We start from the raw sequence: 17,230 nt of genomic DNA on the forward strand, positions 1-17,230 counted from the left end.
ATTCTTCCATTCTGTTGTCTTTTCATATTCTTAATAATGTCCTTCGATACACAGACATTTTTAATTTTGATGAAGTCCGTTTTACTTATTTTTTTGTTGTTGTTAATTGTGCTTTTGGTGTTCTAAGAATCTGTTACCAAATCCAAGATCATGAAAATTTGTTCCTATGCTTTCCTTTAAAAGTTTCATAGTTTTTAGTTTCAAAGACATTAGGTCTTTGATCCATTTTGAGTTAAGTTTTATATTTAGGATGAGATAGGGGCCCAACTTCATTATTTTGTATGTGGAAATCCAGTTGTGCTAATGGCATTTATTGAAGAGAATATTCTTTTCTTTTTTAATCGTCTTGGCATCCTTGTTAAAAATCAGTTGGCCATAAATGTTTTCGTTTGCTTCTGGACCATCAATTCTATTCCTTTGAAAAATACTGTAAACCAACTAGACCTAACAGACATAAACAGAAAACCTCACCAACAAAGCAGAATATACATTGTTGTCAAGTGCACATAGACTGTTCTCCAGGATAAACCATATAAGTTGGGCCATAAAGAATTATCAGTAAATTTAAAGTGATTTAAATTATACAAAGTATCTCCTCTGACCACAGTGGAATGAAGCTTTAGAAATTAATTAACAGAAAGAAAACTGGAAAATTTGCAAATGTGTGGAAATTAAATAACATACTCTTGAACAACTAGTCAAAAGAAAACACTAGGGAAATTGGGAAATACTTTGAAAAGAAGGAAAATAAAAACAAAACACCAAAACTTACGGTATACAGTAAAACTACCCAGGGAAATTAATTGTTCTAAACACCTAGATTGAAAATGAAAGAAGATCTCAAATCAACTTAACTTACATACCTAGGGAACTAGAAAAAGAACAAACCAAACCCAAAGCCAGCAGAAGGAAAAAAATGTTAAGATTGGATCAGAAAATAGAGAATAGAAAAACAATAGAGTGAACCAATGAAACCAAAATTGATTTCCTGAAAAGATCAACAAATCGACAAACCTTTAGCTAGTCTGAAAAAAAAAAGGAGAGAGAGAAGATGCAATTAAATAGAAATAAAAGTGGGGACATTACTGTGGGGACAGAGTCCCAGAGAGTAGTTTACAGGCTCTCGGCCTCACGTGAAGGGGTACTGGCTCGGGTGGTGAATGGCCGTCGGCTGTGGCTGATTGGCCGTCGGCTGTGGCCGGTTAGCCAATTGGCCGCTGGTATAACTGCTGCGACTATGGAGGACTGCCGAGGATTGCCGAGGAGCCAAGCAGAGCCGAGTAGAGCCGAAGAGAGCGGAAGAGGAGAGCCAAGGAGAGCGGAAGAGGAGAGCCGAGAGAGGAACAGAGGAGAGAGTGGAGAAGAGTTGTAGGTCGGTCGGTTGGCGGAAAAGCGGACGGCAGGTCGGCGTCCGGTGGGCCCAGCCTCCAGTGAGACCGTGGTGGTATGGCTCCCCTACCTATGGCTCCGTGGGTTTTCCTTGTTGGCCTCACCGTATCCTGCGTTCTTATGTGGGGAGCGGGACCAGAGACCCTGCAGGCCGCCCCGCACGACAAATGGCACAGCGAGCAGGGTCTCCCGCACGACATTACTCCCTATGCTATTGAAATGAAAAGGGTTATAAGAGAGTACTATGAGGAAATATATGCCAACAAATTGGATAACCTGGATAAAAGGAAAAAATTTCTAGAAAAATGCTGATTACTAAAACCAAGAAGAAATAGAAATTCTCAGTAGACCTTTAACAAGTAAAGAGATTGAATCAGTAATCAAAAAACCTTCCAACAAAGACAAGTCGAGAACTAGAACCGTATCTTGGGTGAATTTCACCAAATAGCTAACGAAGAATTAACACCAATCCTTCTCAAACGTCCAAAAAGTGGAAGAGGAGGGAACACTCCTCTAACACATTCTATGAGGTCCTCATTACTCTGACATCAAAGTCAGACAAAGATACCACAAGAAAACCACAGATCAATATCCTTATGAACATGCATGCAAAAATCCGCAACAAAGTACTAGCAAGCCAAATCTAACAACACATTAAAAGGATTATACACTGATGAAGTAAAATTCATCCCAGGAATGCGAAAGTTCAGCGTAGGAAAATCAATGAATGAAATATTGTCATATTAATAGAACAAAGAAGAAGAACCCACATGATTATCTCAATAGAGGCAGAAAAAGCATTTGACAAAATTCAACACCTTTTCATCATAAAAATACTCAGTGAACTAGGAATAGAAGGAAACTTCCTACATGATGCCACTGCTAGCTATTCTCTTGTAACTTTGACATACTGTAATTCTATTTGGAAGTGGTATTTGCTTCATTAGTGTTTTTTGTTTTTAATTTAAGTTGTAAAAATTCACTTGAAATTTTTGGTTACATAATTCGTCAGTTTCATGGCAGCATTTGGCTACTATGTTTTTCCGGTTTCGTATTTGTATAGATTCTGTTCCTGCTTCCTTTTCAGTTATTTCTTTTTGAATGAAGAGGGTTTTTCCTATACTGCGTTTTGAATACCAGAAGTAGATATCTCAGAGTAGCTGTTGTCTTCCAAATTTACAGTAATTTTCTTTCCAATGCGGCTTGTGTGTATGCATTTATTTTTGTTCTCAGCCAGAAAAGATTGGCTGCTGCAGGGCCATTCATAGTGCAGTTGTCTCACTGTCTTTTTGCCACACTAGTAGCCTAATTTTTGCCAGCATAACTTGTTTGTGTGATTCTTAATTTAGTACTGTCTCTCCTCTACTTTTTCAAACAATGAACAGCAAAGCTCCCTCCACCAGCCTCTGTCCCCTGCTTCTGTTGTTGCAAATGTGGTTTAAATTTTATACTTCAGGAAGTGCTCTTGATGAAATTTACTCTCCTCACCCCCTTTGAGTTTTGGACCCTCATGCCTTATATTTACCTCTTTCTTCAGTTTAATTCTCTCTGTTTTGGCCCATATTCCACTTATATTTCCATATGTTTCCTAGTTTTTTTGGAGATCATGTTTGCATTTATGTTTTTATTCTTTTTGTTGGTTTGGGATAATTTCTGAAAGAAGGGAGATTCTGACTTTGTCATCTAAGACAAAAGTACTTAAAATGTTTTTTGGGTATTTTTTTGCCCCTTCCCGCCCCGCGGTTTTTAAGCCCTTGTTTCTCAGTCTAGTTGTGTAGGACACAGCTCCCTGGCCCATGCTGGTATTACGAGCCTTGTGCTTCCCCCAGCTGAGGCAGTTGGTCACCGGTCGTTGGTCAGCAGCTCATGGCTGGGGCCAGCGGCTGCTGGCCCCTCACGGTAGCACAGGTCAGCACACAGCAGTCCGTGGCAGCACACAGCAGCTCACACCGACTTTCCAGCTGCTCACGGCCGCCCAGCTCAAGGGAGAGCTGTTGTTCACAGTCTTAGCTGTAGAGGGTGCAGCTCACTGGCCCATGTGGGAATTGAACCGGTGACCTCGGTGTTAGGAGCACGGCGCTCCAACCACCTGAGCCACCAGGCTGCCCCTAAAATGCATTTTTTTTTTGTTAGTGCTTTGCATATTCATTTTGCATAGTCAAAAATATTTAAACTGGATTAAATTTCATAAACTGTGGAATGTGATATTTTCACTTATTTACCAAATAGTTTTCTAGCATTTACTACATGCCAAATCTATTCTAAATGCTTTACAAATATGTACTCATTTAATCCTTATAATAATCTTGTGAGGTAGGTGTTCTTTTTATTCCCATTTAATCGATGGAAACTGAAGCACAGTAAGGAAAATTAACTTGCCCAATGTTACCTAATTAATAAGAAATAAGAGCACTTTCTACTTTCCATTCTATGACTATAGCATGTATGGTTCTTGCCATCATCTATTTACACCTTATGCTAATGAATCCCTTAAGAGCAGCGTCCATGTCCCATTCATCTTTATATTCCCAGTGCATATTTAATAGAATACCTGAAATTCTGAAGATACTCCATGAATGTTGTTGGTGAATTAATATTCTTTATTAGGAGCCAAATAATTTCCTCTCAGCAAGACTTACATAACTTCAGTTGTTCATACTGCTTGCCATGTTAAAATTTTTTTTCTCTCATATCATCATGTTAGTACTATTGCCATATTTGCTGTAATAATACCTTTAAAAATAGCCATTGTATTCAAGAACAAAATTATAAAGATTTCTTTATAAAAGAGTTATCAATGTGCTGATAATATAAGCACTAATTCCCTTACCTGTTTGCTCTACATGCTAAAAAATTATTTTTTATATCCTAATATTACTTATATTTAAACAGTATAATTTATAAAATAACAGAGGTCAACCAACTCAAGGTAGTAAAAATGTGGTGTTCCTCATGTAGTTCATTTGTTTTTATTGCTGAATTTTATTTCATTGTAAGAATATATCACCATTTGTTGTATTGATGGACACGTGGACTGTCCTATTTTTGGCTATTTATAAATAAAGGTGCTGTAAATATTTTCGTCAGGTGTTTTTGTGGCATGTTTTCATTTCTTTTGGTAAATGCCTAGCGTTAGAATTGCTATATCAAGTTAGATTTATGTTTAGTTGGTTGACGTAAGAAACTTTCAAACCTGTGGAGAATTTTTAAAAGAATTTATTTGCACCAAACTGATGATATGCTGAGGAGCAAGATCTCAAATACTTTAGAGAATGACAGTTTTGCAGTTTCTTTTGTATATTTGGACTTAAGGAGGGAACATAAGGAAAATTATATGAAGGTGGAAGAAAGCAAGGTGGGAAATCTCTACAATTGGGTTACAGGATAGTTAACAAGATTGTATTCTCTCTTGAGGGTGGTTACCTCTCTGAGGGGTCTGTAAAAGAGGCATTTCAAAGGTGTGTTAATCTAGATGCACAGAACAATGGACAGGGCTTGCGTAAGGTGAAGATAAACCTTTTATAGGCCTGGGGCATGACTACTCACCATGACTTGCCCAGTTAGGAATTTATGATCAAGTCACCCGGGGAGGTTACTTTCAGTTAGATTTATTACAGAGCCCCCTTTTCATCCTAAGTTGTATAAGAAATACCAAATATTTTTTTCCTTCAAAGTGGTTGTATCTATATTACCACCACCAACATGTTACGAGTTTCACTGCTCTATATCTTCACTGATGTATATAGGTATATATAGTTATCAGATTTTTTCGTGTTATCCATTCTAGTGGGTGTGTTTATTTTAATTTTTAACATTCATCATTATGGTTATTGAAATCCCATCTCAATTATCACAAATAATAATTTGAATATTCTTACATTTTCTGCTTATTCTGGTGATGAGTTACAGGGTTCAGGATCCCAAGACAACTCTCACTTCTGACACCAACTGCAACTTTGGAGGTCTCCAAAATCACCCTCACTTCAGACGTGACTTTCAAGATTGGGGTCTCCTAGACCACCCTCAGATTTGATAATTTTTTAAAATACAGAGTTTACTGAAAGCTTACTAAAAATTATGGTTTATTATAATGATATATATTAAAATCAGCCAAGCGAAGTGGTATCACTAAGGTATGATTGCCCATATGTCTGACCTTAGTCTCCAGCTCCTTCAGAGGTGGCCCAACCTCCATCTTCACCCCTCACCCCCCAATAAATTACATTGTTACTATGGACTGTCTGGCATGGTTTAAGCTCTCCGGGTAAATAAAAATACTCTTATCAGGCATGACATTCCATAAGTTTAGAGATTACTTCCCAGAAGCCAAGGGCAAAAGCTAGGCCTCTCTTTAGTCAAGGTTAATCCTTTACTGTATACTTATATACTTTCCTGGGTTTTTAAAGCACATGTATGCAAAATGGTTATGTTAACTGATATAATCTGTGACCAACATTAAGAAACTTAACTGGTCCATATGGATATAGATTGTGATCTTGGTTCCACCTGTCCCAGGAGCTAACCTGCTGAGCTATTTAATTCAAGCTTATGGAGTCTGAACCTGATTATATAGTTTCTGTTCATTCATTCATTCATTCAGTCAGTCAGTCAGTCAGCAAACATTTATTGGAGATCTGCAGTGTTTAGGCACTGTGTTAAATATAAATGTAAAGGACATTCAGTGCTCCCAGGGAAATCCACAATCAATTCACAGACAATTATAGTACTTGAAGCAGGCTCTGTGTTACAAAGATGCTGGAGGACCTCAGGAGAGGGGTATTTAAGTCACAAGTGGAATTCAGGAAGACTTCTCAGGGGAGGTCATGCTTGAGCTAAGTTTTGAAGGATGAGGAAGGTTTAGTGCAAATAAGGGGCAAAGAGAATTTCAAGCAAAAAGGACCACATTTGCTAGAGTGTGAAAATATGAGCCTCCTGGTCCTTTTAAGAAACTTAGCTGGATTGTGAATGGGGGCATTTACCAAGATGAAGCCACACCAGCAGTTAAGTCCTGACAGTCAGCAGCTTCTTCTGTCATGTTAAAGGCATTTAGATTTTTACTCTGGGTGTGATGAGCCATTTCAGAAATGGTAGGCAGAGAGTGATTTCATCAGATTTGTTTTAGGAAAATTATTTAAAACGTTAGAGTTTCTTAAAGAATTATTTATTGCAGGCACTTACTGCTTTCTATATGAACAAAATTCAAAAATATAAATGGATGAGTTGATTGAAAATTCATACTTTTATATCTTTAATTGTTTATAATTATAAAAAATAATAGATCGTTATTGGAAAAAAACCATAGAATCAGAGTAGAAAATAACTCTCTTGCCCCTTCCTTTAATAATAAAAATTTACCATATGTTCCTTTTTGTTATTTCCCTCCAGTATACTCACATATTTTATTTTTTACACATATGAGGTAATATTAAATTTTTTGTTTTAGGTCTTATATTCAACTCTTTAATCCATTTTGAATTAATTTTTGTGTATGGTGTGAGATAGCAATCTAGTTTCATTTTTTTGCATGTGGCTTTCCAATTTTCCCAACACCATTTATTGAAGAGGCTTTCCTCGCTCCATTGTAAGTTTTTGGCTCCTTTGTTGAAAATATGTTGCCCATATGTATGTGGGTTTATTTCTGGGTTCTCAGTTCTATTCCATTGGTCTCTTTCTGTTTTTCTGCAAATACCATGCTGTTTTGATTATTGTAGCTTTGTAGTATAGTTTGAAGTCAGGGAGTGTAATGCCTCTGGCATTGTTCTTTTTTTCTCAGGATTGCTTTGCTATTTGGGGTCTTTTGTAGTTCCATACAAATTTGGGGATTTTTGTTCTATTTTTATGAAAAATGCCATTGGGATTTTGATGGGGATTGCTTTAAATCTGTATATTGCTTTAGGTAAAGACTCAAATAAAAAAAATCAGAAATGAAAGAGGAGAAGTTACAATGGACACCACCAAAATACAAAGGATATGGTGATGGAAGGAGAACTGATTCTGGGTGGTGAACACACAATGCAATATATATAGATGATGTTTTATATAAATGTACACTTGAAACTTATATAATTCTACTAACCAATGTCACCCCAATAAATTTAATAAAAAAATAAAGAATACTATAGTAGGCTATATATGCCACCATATTTGATAACCTAGAAGAAATGAACAAATTCTTAGAAATATATAACCTTCATAGACAGAACCATGAAGAACTGGAAAACCTAAATAAACTGAACAATAGTAATGAAATTGAAACAGTAATCAACAACCTCCCAAGACAACAAAAGTCCAGGACTGGGTTTCACCAGTGAATTCTACCAAAGAGTCAAAGAAGATTTAATACCTGTCCTCCTCAAATTCTTCCAAAAAATTGAAGAAGAGGGACTACTTCCTTACTCATTTTATGAGGCTAACATTACCCTGATACCAAAAGCAGGCAAAGACACACACACACAAAAAGAAAATTATAGGCCAGTGTCTCTGATGAACATAGATGCAAAAATCCTAAACAAAGTGTTAGAAAATCAAATACAACAATACATTAAAAAGATAGTAACTCTTGATCAAGTGGGGTTCATTCCAGGAACATAAGAATGGTTCAGTATATGCTTGTTAATCAATGTTGCTACACCACATTAACAAAATAAGATAAAAATTATGTCATCATATACATAGATGCAGAAAAAGCGTTTGACAAGATACAACATCCACTTATAATTCAAATACTCAATAAAATTAATATAGAAGGAAAGCACCTCAACATAGTAAAGGTCATCTATGACAGGCCTTCGGCTAATATCATACTCAATGGTGAAAAACTGAAAGTTTTTCCTCTAAGATCAGGAGCAAAACAAGGATGCTCTCTCTCATTTCTGTTATGTAACAAGTGTTGGAAGTCATCGCCAGGGCAGTCAGGCAAGAGAATGAAATAAAAGGCATCCAAATTGGGAATGAAGAAGTAAAATTATTTGTGGATGACATGATTCTATATATAGAAAACCCTAAAGACTCCATGAAAAGACTGTTAGAAACAATAAAAATACAGTAAAGTTACATTATGAAAAATCCGTTGCATTCCTATATACTAGCAGTGAAATATGAGAAAAAAAATGAAAACAATCCCATTTACAATTGCAACAAAAGGGATAAAATACCTAGGAATAAACTTAACAAAGGAAGTGAGAACTACAAAACATTGTTGAAAGAAATTGAACAAGACACAAAGAAATGGAAAGATATTCCATGTTCATCGATTAGAAGAATTAATGTTCTTAAAATGGCCATATACCTAAGTCCAATTTTGGTAAAATAACATGGGTGTAAAAAGGTGTGTGCATATGCTTATGAGTGTGTATTTATTGAAAACTAAGGACTTTATTTTTTCAAACACAATACATATTCTTACTAAAACACCAGAAAACATAGAAAGCAAAAGCAAAAGAAGGAAGTGAAAACCTGTAATCCAACTACTCAGAAAAAACTTTCTATTTTGGTATATCTATATGTGTATATATAAATATATATAATGCCAAATACATATATATGTGTGTATATGTATCTGTATGTATGTAAAATACAATATATAAATGCATGTAGAATATATAGTGTGTATATATAGTTTGTGTTTTCTCTTGAGAAGAGTAGACTAATTGTGTTTAGAGGACTGTGTTAAATGCTTTATAATGGGCAGTACCCCATAAGGAGCAGGATGTTGCTCAACTGTGATTTTCTTCTTTCTTTTTTTTTTTATTGTGGTAAAATGCACATAACATAAAATTTACTATCTTAACCAGTTTGAAGTGTACAGTTTAGTGGTATTAAGTACATTCATATTCTGCAACCATCTCCACCATTGAATTCTCTTCATCTTGAAGAACTGAAACTCTATGCCTATTAAATAATGACTCCACAGATCCCCTCCTCTCAGCCCTTGGCAGCATTCTGCCTTCTGTCTGTATGATTTTAACTGCTCCAAGTACTTTGTATAAGTGGAATCATGCAGTATTTGTCTTTTTGTGACTGAGTTATTTCACTTAGCATACTGTCCTCAAGGTTCATTCATGTTAGAGCATCTGTGAGGATTTCCTTCCTTTTTAAGGCTAAATAATAGTTATGCACCCAAAACAAATGTAGTAAGATCTTAGATAGCTGTATTTCTTATATAAGAAATAAATAGCCATTTTGATTTTGGCTTATTGCCTTTTTCCTATTCCAGCTCTTTACATTTTTCGCTTTTTACGCTGTTATCTCTGCCTTAATGAAGTGCTTTTAAGAGCACAGATCTCTGATACCTACAGAAAAGTCTTTAACCTCAGACTATTCAAGGTAAATTGTTAATATTATATTTCATTGACTCTACCTGACCTATGGTTTTTAAGGTACACTGTTATTTCACGTACTGTTAAGAAAGAAGAAAATACTGCCAATCATTATAAAAGTTGAATCCCAATATAATAAATGTTTCAATGTGAAAAGTGTTTACCATTGTATTGTAACTCTTGTGAAAGACTGGAATGAATGAAATGATTTGACTATTTTTTATGTGAAGAAGCTGTTCAAAATTTGACTTTGACCTTGTTTTCTCTAGTTCCTTTTCTACATTGGTTAAGCTAGTAAATATTTTTAGTGCCTACTATGTACTGGCCATTCTAATAACAGTAGCTTAGATTTACAGTTTTTACTATGTGCTAGACACTATTTTGAGCACCTTATTTTAAATAAATTTTACTTTATCCCCGTGAGGTGGAAATACTGTTACTATTCCCATTTTACTAAAGAGGAAACTGAGGCACAGAGAAGTCAAATGACCTGACCAAGGTCATACAGCTTGTAAGTGGTGGGGCTAGGATTTGAATGTAGATTGCCTGACTCTAGAGTCTATGATATCAACAGTATTTCTAGGTACATAAGATGAATAAAATATTGTCCTTTCCTTCAGAACAGCTTATCAGGCATATTTGAGGGTGCATTGATAAATCTACAGGAAATTATTGTTATACTTTTGATAATGAATTTTTATTTGTGTTTTTAGGACATTCAGTCAGAAGAAGGCTGCTATTGAAAGAGAGTATGCACAGGTAAGCTTGGAAATGGAGGTCCCATTCCAGGTATACCTCTTTATACGGTATTAGGGGAGATATGGTTGTTGGAGAGAAGCTTCGGTATCCCTGCCTCCTCCCTTTCTTCTTGTTTCTGGCGATCTCACTTTGATTCCCCTTTTACTCCATTTGAATCTTCAGATGAGGAGCTAAGTTTCTCCTTACTATGAAGAAGGTTGTGAATCTTTTGGAAGAAGATAATATTTACAATATTTGTAAAGTATTTATGAGTATAAATAATAATGAATACATTTTACAAGTATATATACTCATTCTCCCTTATAGATCTCAGTCTCTGCAGTTTTATGAAAGGTTGTCATTTTCAGTCAGCCATTTATTTCTCATTAGGTCCTGTTGATAGAGAATGGTGTGCTTTCAGTGGATGGTATGGCACTATTTCTGGGGAAATTTAAGAATTTATTTATTTTATTTTAATTAGAATCTTATTTGCTCTCAGAGAGCTAAATGTGTCAAGAAAAATTATGCTGATATATTTTTTTGTGGATATGTAAGAATTAATAACTTACCCTTCCTTGTAGAAAAAGGTTCTAACATTATTTGGAAATTTTGGCCCATATAGCAATTACTTTCTATATGGAGTAGAATTCTAAAATTGATTCCCCCCCAAAAAAAAAAAAAATTGTAAAAGTGGTATTTGTAACATAATTCTAAAATACAGGAGAATGTTAGAAGGAAAAATTAACACCCAGGAAATGCTGTACATGGAAATGCTGCTATTGATATTCTTACTATAAATAATGAAATTGGGACATGATTTTTTTGTACTTTGTCAAATTTTGATTTTAGTATTCTAATTTTATTGTAGTTAACGAGGTAGCTGTGTGTCTATATTTTATTTGATGGTCTTAGAAGAGAGTCACTGTTCCTTGAAAGCTAGATAGACCCATTAATTTAGTCATTAGTTATTGAGTGCTTATATATCAAGTGTTTTATATAATGAATAGCATCCGTTCTAGGATTAGTGTTGAACCTTTATGCATATATAATAAATACTAGTAATGATAGCTAACATTTACTGAATCCTTACATTGTATGAAGCACTTTGCTGATTATTTTACATATGTTATCTGGTTTAATCCTCTCAATAAATCTGTGAAATCAGTATAGTTATTATACCCTTTATAGATGTGTTTCCATTGGGATCAAAGTATGTGATCTGTTTTTGAAATTTAAAATAAAGTGAAAAATTTTGTATGATATGTTTTTCTGTAACATGATTTAAAGTTTTAATAATTAAATAAATAGGACAGGTTCATGATTAAAAATATAGTATAGTACATTGAATTGTATGAAACATGGCAGTCCTGTGCCCCACTACCAGTCTGTTTCCTCAGAGAAAAGATTAAAAACAGGTGCCTATTTTGGTTCTCCTGGTAATCATTTCCATATCTTTAAATAATGTGCGTATAACTGATTCTTGATTTATCAACTCTAGACATTATTGCTTGATTACTTCTTATAATAAATGAGAAATTAGCTTCCTCTTTCTTTCCAGCCTACTTTTTCCAATATAATTTGGCACTACTGAACACATTTATGGAGAGCTAGTTTGCTGACTCTTGTTATTTGTCATTTTTGCCTTTTAGGTGATTTTTCTCAGGTCTTCTTACTCTTCATTGTTTTCACCATTAATTTTTCAATTTATTTCAAGAGAATATAGACAGAGCCATCTTTACCCTCTTCTTTGGTTGCCAAAACAATGATTTTACTTCTTGTCAGTAGTAGAGAAATCCCTAAAATAATTGACACATTCTTTTTATGGATTTTGCCAGTATGCCCTGATTATATCAGGTTTATTATTTACATTCCCTGTCTGAGGACATACCCTTGTTGATGATATAGTCAGAGAGGACAGCTGCACTATTTAAATTATTTCTCTTTCTTTTCTGGCTCAGTAGAGTTGAAAATTGTTAAATTGAAATATACATATATACAATAAGATGGACAAATCTCAAATATACTGTTTGATAAATTTTTATGAAGTGAACACAGTAATGTAACTATTACTCAGGTTAAGATATAGAACATTACCAAGGCCCCGGCTCCAGAAACAGTCATTATTCATACCTTCCAGTGACTTTTATCAGAATAGTTGTTACCTTTGGATCTCTGACTCTTTTTGAATTTAAATTGAATGGTATCATGTAGTATGTATTCTTCTATGTCTGATTTCTTTCATGTAGCATTATGTTTTTGAGCTTCGTACATGTTGTTGCATGCAGGAGTGGGTCATTCTTTTCTATTACTCTATAGTATCCACTGAATGAGTGAATATATCACAGTTTATTTTTCAAGTTTACTGATGATTAAAATTTGAGTTGTTTCCAGTTTTGGATGATTTTGACTAACGCTTCTAAGCAAAAGTTTTATACATGTCTTTTGACATACATATGGATGCATTTCTGTTAGGTATACACTTAGGAATAGAACTGCTGGGCCATTGGATATACATATGTATGTTTCACTTTGGTAGATACAGCTAATTTTCCAAAATGATTGCACCAATTTATACTCTTAACAACAATGTATGAGCGCTCTTGCTTCACATCTTTGTCAACACTTGGAGTTCTCTAAAATTAGTGACATTTTGATGAGTGTATAGTAGTATTTCATTTTCTTTTAAATAAGCTTTTGTAAAACTGATGTAGAACATACATGCTTAAAAGTGTGCAGACTCTGAGTGTACAGCTCCATGAATTTTCGAAGTGAACACATCCATATAACTAGTACCCTGGTCAAGAAACAGAACTTTAACACTGGCCCAGAAATCCCTGTTGTTCCCCCACCATTAGTGCTTTCACTCACACACAATAGCCACTATACTGACTTTTTTTAAACTGACTTACTGAGATATAATTGATATATAGTAAATTGCACAACTTACAGTTTGGTAAGTTTTGACATATGTATATACCTGTGAAACTGTCATCACAATGAAGATAATGAACATGTCTATAATCTCCAGAAGTTTCCTCCTGTCCCTTTATAATTCTTCTCTTCCAGTCACCCTCATTGATTTCCTTTTCCCTGTCATCCTCAGACAACCACTCATTTATCGTGTTTCCCCGAAAATAAGACCTAGCCGGATAATCAGCTCTAAAGCATCTTTTGGAGCAAAAATTAATACAAAACCTGGTATTATATTATATTATACCCAGTATTACATTACATTACATTACATTACATTACATTACATTACATTACATTACATTACATTACATTACACCCGGTCTTATAGTAAAATAAGACTGGGTCTTATATTAATTTTTGCTCCAAAAGGCCGGCTAGGTCTTATTTTCAGGGAAACACGTTACTTTCATCATTATAGACTAGTTTGCATTTTTCAGAATTTTAATTTAACTCAATGTAAATGGACTCTGTTTTGCACTCTGTTTGTACTCTGTTTTGTCTGGTTTATTTCACCCAGCATAATTATTTTGCAGTTTTATCTGTGTTGTTGTGTGTATCAATAGTTCATTTCTTTTTGCTGAGTAGTATTCCATTGTATAGATATACCACAATTTATGTATCTATTCACCTATTATGGACATTTGAGTTGTTTCTATAATTTGAATATTGTAAATAAAGCTGCTATGAACATTTGTGTGTTGACAGATGGTTTCATTTTTCTTGGGTAAATACATAGGAGTAAACTGGCTGGATCATTTTTAATTTTTTAAGTAACTTCCAAACTTTTCCAAAGAGGTTGTACCATTTTACATTTCCATCAGCAGTATATAATTGAGAGTACGAGTTGCTCTGGATCCTCCCCAAGACTGGATATAGTTAATCTTTTCAATTTTAGATACTATAATAGATTCATAGTGGTATTCACTATGTTTTTAGTATGGGTTTATCTAACGGCTACTGATGTTAAGCATAATTTTCATGTGTTTATTTGCTATCCATACATATTCTTTGAAGTGTTTGTTCAAATCTTTTGCTAATATTTAAAAGTTGAGTGGTTTGTTTTCTTATTTATTTTTTAAAACTTTTTATTGTGAAAAAATTTCAAGCATATATGAAAGTAGCAGTCAGAACAATGAATTCTTACTAGCTATTACCCAGCTTCCACTGTTACCATTTCATTATGCAACTTGTTTCATTTATAGCTCCCCACTCACTATCCCTTGCTGGTTATTTTTTAAAAATACTTGAGTGAAGAATAATTTATCACTAAAAATGTATCCATTTTTAATGTTTAATTCATTTTTAGTAAATTTATAGTTAAGCAGCCATCAGCACAATCTAGTCTTAGAACATTTCCATCAGCCTAATGAATTTCCTGTACCTGTTTGTAGTCAATCTTTGTTGCCTAAGGCAACCATCAGCTTTATGTCTATAAAATTTCTGGACATGTCATGACAATGTTCTCTTGTGGTATATAGTCTTGTCTGGCTTCTTTCGCTTAGCAAATGTTTTTGAAGTTCATGTATATTTTATGTATCAGTAATTCACTCCTTTTTATTGGTGAAGAGTGTTTCATGGTACAGATATATATTACATTTTGTTTACTCATTTGCTAATTGATGAATATTGGATTGTCTCCAGTTTTAGCTGTTATGTATAATGATGCTATGGACATTCACATATTAGTTTTTATTTGGATGTATGTTTTCATATTCCTGGGTGTATACCTAGGAATGGAATTCCAGGTCAGTTGGTACGTTTATGTTTAACTTTTTAAGAAATGGCCAAACTGTTTTCTAAATTGGCTCTATAATTTTGCATTCCCACCAGCAGTGTATGAAGGTTCCAGTTCTTCCACATTCTCACCAGTACTTGTCATTGTCTGTCTTTCTAATTATAGCCATTATTGTGGCTAAAATCATTATGAATAGTGTCTCTGTGAACATTCTTTTATGTGTCTTTTGGTGACTATGAATATGGCCTATTGGGTATATACCTAAGGAGTGGATTTGCTGTGTCATAGGGCATGTGTTGTTCAGCTTTGGAAGATATTATGCAATGGTTTTTTAAAGCAATTGTTGCAATTTACACTCCGGCCAGCAGTGAATGAGCGTTGTAGTTGCTTTAAAACCTTTGTTTTGTCTGTTTTTCATTTTAGCCTTTGTGGTAAGTTTATGGGGTAAAGAATTTGGATTTGATTAGGATTTTCCAGATGAGTAATGTAGTTGAGGAACTTTTCATATGTTGATTCGTCATTTATGTGTTTTGTTTTGTGAAGAACCTGTTAAAGTCTCTTGTTGGCCTTTTTCTTATTGATTTATAGTGTTTATATATGCTGGATTTGAATCCTTTGTCAGATGTTTGTATTATAGATATCTCTTCAATCTCATGAAGAAATGTCATGCTTTGTGGCTTCCTTTTTATCTGTTAGTTTCTTTTGATGAATAAAGTTTTTGTAAGGCTTGTGGGGATATAATGAAGCTAAGAGAGTCAGGCGGGTTGAGAAAGGTGAGTGCTTTATTCTGCGCTTCCGGGCAAGGTTCACCAGTCCGCAGATGGGGCCGGTGAAGTCGCGCCCAGGGCAGAGCGAGGGAGGCATATATGCGATTTTTGGGGTGGGGGTTGGCTGAGTGAGGTGGCCGATGGGCAGGCCCCCCAGATCGGGTGCCAGCGGCTGCATCCAGAGTTGTTTATCGCACCAAAGGTCCACTGCCTCTTTGGGGAAACACCAGGCGCCCCAGTTTCTGTCATGCGAGGAGGGGTCTGACTTGGCAGAGGAGTATGACTTGGCTCCTGGCCGCTTTGACCATGCCCGTAGCTGACCTAACAGTTCTCAATTTTAATGAAATCTAATTTCTTTTATAGTCAGTGTTTTTTATGTCCCATTCAATAATTCATTCACTCTAAGGTCTACCTAAGATATTATGTAATGTTCTGGAATTTTTATTGTTTAGTCTTTCACATTTAGCTCCATGGCCTGTGTGAAGTAAACTTTTGTGTATGGCGTGGGATTGGGGTCAAGATTTCATTTTCTATATGGATATCGAGTGGAGGCAGCTCCTGATACTGAAAAGTCTATCTCCTTACCCCACTGTATTGCAGTGATATTTTGTGGTCAATTAGGTAACTGTTTCTAGACTTGATTCTATTCCATTAATGTATTTTTTGAAATCTTTTTGCCAATATCACACTGTTTTAATTACTACTGTAACTTTATAGTAAATCTTGACATCTGGTAGTATAAGAGCCTTCACTATTCTTCATCCTTTATATTTCCACATACACGTTGGAATCAGTTTATTCATTGCCCCAACGTGCTGGTTGGGGTTTTGATTGAGATTGCTTTGAATCTTGAGGTTGGTTTGGGGACGTCTTAATAATATTGAGTCTTCTAAATCATGGACATCTCTGTTTATTTAGTTCTTCTTTAGTTTTCCTCAGGTTTTCCAATATTTTAAATACTAGAAAGGTTTCAAGTTCATCAAAACCTTCATTTTGTTGGAAACCTCTTTCTGAGCCTGCAGCCTCTTGTTTCAATCTGGGTTTTCTCTGCAATTGCCTTATAGCTCTTAGTTGAATATGTTTTTTTCTTTTCTTTCTTGTGTTGGATTCATCAATTCTTCGGTCCCAATTTTCTTCTTAATTAGTTTACTCCTTTGTTTTATTTATTTTTTGAAATATTTCATGCAGTAATTTCCTAAGAAGGTTTTACACACACACAAACACACACACACACACATTTAATAAAGTTTTGTGAAGAACAAACTTTGAGCACACATAGTATTTTAAGTCCCTGATATGACTTTAGAGAG

The 17,230-nt window shown here is 34.8% G+C and overlaps 1 protein-coding gene across 3 annotated transcripts in view; it reads left to right on the plus strand.

Moving 5' to 3' along the window:
- Positions 1 to 17,230, plus strand: part of FCHSD2 (FCH and double SH3 domains 2) — a 212,494-nt gene that overhangs the window by 20,448 nt on the left and 174,816 nt on the right. For all 3 annotated transcript variants that reach the window (XM_019744393.2, XM_019744394.2, XM_074335812.1), the window contains one exon: positions 10,421 to 10,466. In XM_019744393.2, the coding sequence (XP_019599952.2) occupies positions 10,421 to 10,466 (46 nt within the window). The remainder of the gene's footprint in view (positions 1 to 10,420; positions 10,467 to 17,230) is intronic.

The sequence above is a fragment of the Rhinolophus sinicus genome, linkage group LG06 (genome assembly GCF_036562045.2).
Source record: "Rhinolophus sinicus isolate RSC01 linkage group LG06, ASM3656204v1, whole genome shotgun sequence".
In the NCBI taxonomy this organism is placed as follows: Eukaryota; Metazoa; Chordata; class Mammalia; order Chiroptera; family Rhinolophidae; genus Rhinolophus; species Rhinolophus sinicus.